This window comes from Branchiostoma belcheri, unplaced genomic scaffold, assembly GCF_001625305.1.
Source record: "Branchiostoma belcheri isolate BF01 breed outbred unplaced genomic scaffold, Haploidv18h27 scaffold2, whole genome shotgun sequence".
Classification (NCBI taxonomy): Eukaryota; Metazoa; Chordata; class Leptocardii; order Amphioxiformes; family Branchiostomatidae; genus Branchiostoma; species Branchiostoma belcheri.
Window position 1 is genome coordinate 9454416 of NW_017803490.1, and position 6984 is coordinate 9461399.

At 38.9% G+C, this 6984-nt stretch overlaps 1 protein-coding gene across 1 annotated transcript in view; it reads right to left on the bottom strand.

Moving 5' to 3' along the window:
* Nucleotides 1-728: 728 nt before the first annotated feature.
* The window catches only part of LOC109468533 (talin-1-like), a 12981-nt gene continuing 6725 nt past the window's right edge, over nucleotides 729-6984 (bottom strand). Inside the window, exon 5 of the mRNA XM_019766776.1 lies at nucleotides 729-1192. Coding sequence (XP_019622335.1) covers nucleotides 1079-1192 — 114 coding nt within the window. The 3' untranslated portion in view covers nucleotides 729-1078. The remainder of the gene's footprint in view (nucleotides 1193-6984) is intronic.

Genomic DNA, 6984 nt, shown 5'->3' on the forward strand with positions numbered 1-6984 from the left:
GTTTTATCAACCCGGTGTGATATCGTCAGTTATCACCCTACTATGACACTAGTGATCTTGGCACACCATTATGTATAACACCCCCCTCTAGCACATGTAAATGGTACTAAATACACAATCTTATTACCACACCCTATACCAAAAATGATATGTATCTAGAAAAGACATATTGCCTTGTGTAAGTTTCTTTCTCACCGAATCAAATCATAGTTTTTATTCTTCTAATTTTCTCCTACTAAAAAAAGCACTAAGAAAAAAAAGCTACAACTAAAATTGTTACGTAGTTTTGTAAGCTTGAGCCCTTGTCACATTTGCTTTTTGCCATGATTACTATAGATAGAGCTGTACTCTTACTGCCCTACTTGCTTTGAAAAATGTCTTTTTTTGTGCAGTATAAATGTTCATTTGTCTGGAAAGTAACTATGTTCCAACGCAATAAAAAAAAATTCAACAAATTTTGCCTCAAAAGTTCTGAAAACGAATGACTGATAGGTCACATGATGTCTGTCAGGTCACATGACCTACGTTACTGGACATTCGCAACTGACGAAGGCTGTAGTCAATATGGCCGAAAGTTTAGTTTGTTTTCCTTCATTATGTTGGAACACAGTAAAACTTTTAACAACAACCACCAACACCTTTAACAGTATTTCCATGTATGACTAATATGTGAATATGTACTACAGCAGTTCTTTACCTTAAACTTAACATTTGGTGTTAAAATTTACTCCCAAAATCTTGATGTCCTACACAGCATAGTTCTTATGTAAGTAACAGTAGACAGCAGCAGGGGTGAAAGGCATTGTTTCTGTTGGTATACAGAATCTCAGTGAACGTTATATCATTATCGTTTATACCAATTAAACAAATTAGCGGCTTACTAGTATTTATAATCTAGGCATTATACATGAATAGGGAAAAAACTCTGTTGCGTATACATGGTTGTAGTAAGAGCACTTAACATGAAATCTAAAAAGTTTGCATCCTTCCCTACCTATCAGTACCAAGTGGAACAGTCCAACCTATACAAACAATCCTAGCAGTGGACTGGCTCACTCCCCCGGGAGGGGTGCGAGGCTCAGTCGTCAGAGTCTTGGTCTTGTTGGGGCCGGTTTTTGTACTTGGCTTGCCTTATTTTGTACAGGTTCTTCCTCGCTTCTTCCAATTCTCGTTCTTTTCTCAAGATCTCCTCCTGAAGAAGCACAAGAAATAAGAAGGAAGAAAAAAGAACAAACGAGTTAGAAAAGCTGTTGCCATGGCAATGTGACAATTTGTATATTTTTTTTTACGACAACATTCCGATATACTTGTAGGTAGGATACATTAGTTACATTACAAAGAGAAATGACATGGAATTTTAGGTACAATTTTATTTGTTAAAATAGGTTTTAAAGGAATGTGGAAAAATATATAATATAAACCATAAAATCAAGTTAGAGTGGCCCACTGATACAGGGAAGAAGAGGGGGGGGTGCTGCTGCAATATAGCAAACACTACAAGGGAGTGTAGGAAAGGATTCTAAAGCTGGGAAGGGGAAAATCATGTTGATCAGAAATGGGGAGTGAAGACAAAATAACGAAAGGCAACACCAAATTACTCCTTGGTTCTCCGACATTTTAAGAATTGAAGTTTTAAGTCAGGCCGCATAAAACTGGAAGGAAAACTTGAACCTATCTTAAAGCCTTAAACTTTACAAACTTTTCTCTTAAACTCTGTTTTCATGCCAATATTTCAGTTTGACATTTTTTTGGGGTATGATCCTGAGAACCAACAGATTAATTTGGAGTGGCCTAAACTAGTGCATCACTACTGCAGCTGGAAGGTTAGAGCATAGTGAATCAGGCAACAGAAACAGGAGCAAACTGGTGGGAAGTATTTCAGGATAGTGAGCTAGTGTGGTGTAGTCACTGTAGCTGTGTGGTAAGTTGCTACCAGTGGTAACTACATCTACTCTGACAAACACACTATGTACAATATGGGCAAGGTAAAAAGACTACACATCAATGATGTAGCCAAAAATGGAAGGTTTACCAAGTCAAATGCACATTCACAATAAAATGGTATCATTTCAGTCAAATGTGTGTTATCATATCACATTCTGTACACATAATCATCATATGACTTTAGCTGTTTTTCCATGCATAACTAGGAAAATTTCATTATTGTATAAAACACATTCATTATCAGTAGCATTCATCTACAATTCATGTTACATGTAGCATTCAACGTTCATCTACACTGAAAACCTTAGTGGGAAAAGTTTAACAATCATTCAAACAATGCATCAAAATCAAACAATGCATCAAAATGCATTAATCACAAATTTCATCACTGATGAATTGTCTGGTATGTGAAAAAAACCCCAGTGCAGATGCATTCAAATTTTCAACAAACACATTGAAGAGCATCCAAAAATCCAAAAACACATGGCAAATGTACTGTTAAATTGTGGGTGGAACTAAAATCTGTTTCAATTCAGGTTGTACTACATGGGAAAAAGGTATGATCATTGTGTGTGTTTTGATGAGAGGAATAAAAGAATTATTCTGAAAAGTGAGCAACTTGGTGTGTATGTGGATTGTGATGGGATGGAATGAAAGAAGAGGAAAGGGGAGGAAACCATTACAAATGGGTAGAATGAAAGAAGGGAAGAGTGAGGAATGAAATGAAAGTTCAGGAAGAATAAGAGAAAGACAGCAGTCATGAAAATGGGAATAAAAATGAAAGAAGGATGGAAAGAGGGTTAGAGAATACTAGAGTGGATGGATGGAGGGATGGGTTGAAGGAGAGAAAGAGGAGTCAGGGGAAACGGGAATAAAAGCAATGGAGGGATGGAGGTATAACAGTATAGATAAAGGGATGGAGGGATGGTTTGAAGGAGTGTATGAAAGAGTAACAGTGAAGGAATGAATGATTTTAAGATGAATGAAAGCAATCTAGGGATAGTAAGAACTGCAATGAACTATGATAGTATATATACTAGTAGATGGAGAGATGAGTTGAGTGTAAGAATGAGGGAAGAAATGACAGATTGTAAGACGGATGTTGTATGTGCAGCTGCATGCTGGGATGGATGAAGGGAAGAAATGAATGGTTTAAAGATGAATATTCATGTATGTACTGGTGCATGCTGGGATGGATGAAGGGAAGAAATGAATGATTTTAAAGATGAATATCCATGCTGCTGCAGGGAAGTCTGGAGCTAAGGAGATAAAAAGTGAAAGTGGAAATAATTAATACTTTCACCTTAAGACATTCCACAAGCTTTTAATTAACACCTTTAACACAGGTAAGATTCTCGTTGTGATTGGCTGCGACTGTTTTTTAAAATCTTCATTTTTTAGTCTTTGCAAAATTTTGTATGTTGACCTTACTTTCTAAACACACCATGAGAACTGTGGGGTTAATAGGTCAAGAAAAAACAGGTTTTATTTTGATAAATTTTAAAACTGAACAGATGTTGCAAAAAGTTATAATGGTTTTTAGCAAGTTTTCCAAAACCTATTTTGCACAAAAATCCATGCCTTTTCCATCCTGTGACCTTACTTTTTAAAAAGCCTTTAGCACTCTGGTGTAAATATTCCAAGAAACAGCAGGTTTCATTTTGTTCAATTTTAAGCTGAACACATTCATACAAAATGTTACAATAATGATTTTTTAGTTTTCTAAAACTTTTTTCTAAACAAATCCATCCTGATAAAAAGAAGAAACCTTGTGCCAGTCACAACACAAAATCACACCCCCACCAAAAACCATCACCCCATCTCCATATTAGGAAGTGAGAACCATGCTGCAGGCTGCAAGAGACAGATGCTTAGAGGGGAGAAATGAGGACAGACAACTCGTGCTGTGTACCTAAATCCACTTTTAGGTTCAGGTCCGGATTCAAGTCCAGAGGTTTAGGTTTTGGTCCGGATTCAAGTCCAGAGGTTTAGGTTCAGTTCCAGACTCGTAAGTCCAGACCTAAACCCATGGCATATACAAAATTCCATGTTGGCAACCTTGCAATGTTGTCTGGGTGAAACTTTGGCCAACACTTGATGATGCCTGATGGCAATGTTTTCTTCATTTTGCTGGAAATATTTCATTTTTCAGTCTCTCAACAATTCGAATGTTGACCTTACTTTCTAAAAAACCTTTGACGTTGTGTTTGTAAACATTAAAAAAACAACAGATTCTTTCTTTGATCAATTTCAAAACTGAAATGGTCTTGCAAAACGTTCTAGTGATTTTTAGCAAGGTCAGTGAAGGTTAGATATCCAGGTAAAGATACGCAACAAAACAGTTACTCAAGCAACTGAATATGATTTTGAAAATGGTCAGACGTTTCAGGTAGCATCCACTACCAGTACGATTTTTAGCAAGTTTTCCAAACATTTTTTTTTCTACACAAATCCATCCTTTTTCTATCCTCATAAAATGAACCATAATGTCCTTATTATCAAATGAGCCAATCACAACCGAAAATCACACCCCTGGAAAAAACCGTCACCCCATGTCCTTATTACAAAGTGAGAAATCACACCCCTTGTCCTTAGGCCACATCGACTTAATTTTATGGATGACATCCACGCACGCATTGACATTCCCCTGGGTAGTCCATGGTAGTTAGTGACAATGCAGAGCCGGTGGTAACTCTTGAGGATGGCACCCAGGCTACCAAAGCTCCAAGACTCAAGAACTTAGTACATTCGTACAGTGCCAATTCCACAAAAAGCCAGCTTGTGCCAGCTTGTCGTATATGTCTCTATGTACTGCCACAAATTCCCAATACCAGCTTTGTATTCCTGTGGTTTAGTAGCATTTTTATTTTTGGCCGGTATTTGTTTTTATTCCCCCACGCGCACTAGTTTGGGGGTCTTGAGGGGATGTCATCCATAAAATTTAGACAGGGTGTCCTTATTAAGAAGTAAGACCATGCTGCAGGCTGCAAGAGACAGATGCTTAGAGGGGGGGAATGAGGACAGACAACATTGGTGAGAGACCTGGGAAACCCCGGTGGGAGACCTAGTCAGAATCGTCCTGATGGTGGGGTCGGTTCTTGTATTTTGCAGTCCGGATGGCGACCAACATCTTCCGGGCCTCCATCAGTTCCTTCTCTTTTCTCAAGATCTCTTCCTGCAAGAGGGTCATACGAGGTCACACATGACAGGTGTCTACTACACAGGTGTGGGCACCTGCCAGCTCAGTCAGTTTGGCTTTAGCTAGTCACCGTTTTCTCAAATTAATCCCGTTTTACATGTCGAGCAGCGTTTAGCTCTTAAATCAACTGAGTCAGACTACAGGTTTGCTTTGTCTCAACAGGCACCCGGCCAGTTTCCCATTCCCATGATGCATTACAACTGGGGGGTAAAAATTCCCAGGTTGCATAGCACCATGTGATCTGAATTATATTAACACTGGTCGCATCAATTTTGGAAAGTCACAAGGCATTTGGAAACTCAAGTAAAAATTGATTTTCAACATTCAAGTTTCACATCAGTGTGTAGCTCTTGGTGTAATGAGCACAGTGATATAAAAATTATTGTTCTGCAGTGTTCATAACTTACGATATCATTAATAATAAATACAAGCAGACCGGTGGTCTTTCCTAACAGCCCGTCAGGCCTAACAACTAGCCCGCAAGTTTTAATTACAGGACCTTCGGTCTAAAGGCACTAGACTACAGGTGTAGAATCCCAGCCCGCGGGCTGATTTACTCAAAAACCATTCAGACCGTCAGCCTAACTTCAGCCCGCGGTCTGGAATTTCTGGTCAAAGAGGTGCAAAAAGCCCAAAACAATGGCATGGAAGGCGTGAATTGATTGATGTTTGCAGACTGTCTGTGCCAATTTCAGCCTGGTGGGGTAAGGATTCAGACCTCACGGACTACATCTCAGCCCGCGGTCTGATCCAAGTGATGTGTAAAACTTCATTCTCAGAGCAGAAATAAGGAAGGAGAGCATAATCCACACCCATCTGTTAACAGTGTTGTACATTTTTGCCGCTTTCAACCTCATTCACTCACTCAATCACTCAGCTTCGCATGCTCTTTCAACTACATGTAGACCACAAAAAAGAAAGAAGAGCTTACAAACACGTTCTGTACCAGCTAGGGGTAGAAAATGAAACAATTTTTTCTCATGAGCATCCTGAATGTCATTGAAGTTCAGTTCAGTTGAAACATTGGGAAAATTATGTTACAGACAGTTTTGCCGGACAAAATTCTAGTACTATATAATATGCATATAATGCAACTTGAACCTGCTTTCAAGCAATGGAGTTATAAAATCCTCAGTCCATTTCTGTTCAACCATGGTTCAACAGTTCTCAGGTAATTATTCTGATCAAGGAACAATTGTTATGCGGGATGAAACTAAGTTTAGCTATTGTTCTTGACATGCAAATGCCACTGTCCAATTATCAAGTTGGACTATTGTTGAGTTACACGTCGAATTACAGTACCCCTATCTGGGCAGCTTGACTACTGGGTCACCCAGTAGGAGCCTGAAAAGATGACCGACTATCTTAAAAAATAAAACTAGGATTCTCATCATTAATTTCTTGTTCATAATCTAAATCTAATCTAATCATAATACTAGTTGAGGGATAGAATGTCTCTGATCAGATTCTGACTGGAGACTAACTTCAAGTTGTTGCTTGGAAGTTAGAACTTGTTAATTTTATCATAATCACCTCCCCTCCCCTTTTGTCACCCATTTTTAAAGAAACTGTGTTCTTTGTGTCTAGGGGATAACAAGCCTTTACAATGTAATTCATAGGCTTATTGAGGGATGTCTATTATCACTCTATGGTGACATTTCCTTGGGCAAATGTTGGCCCTCCAGGAGCCAAGGAGCTAGCCTGGCAGCAGTCTGGTACCCATGTAACAGTGGGGGGGTTATAGGCGCTACAGCTCGCCCCTGTTTCTTACACCCAGGCTACCTGGTCTGCTATCATACATGTACATCCTGCGCTGTACAAGCATTTTACGTTCTGTTCCT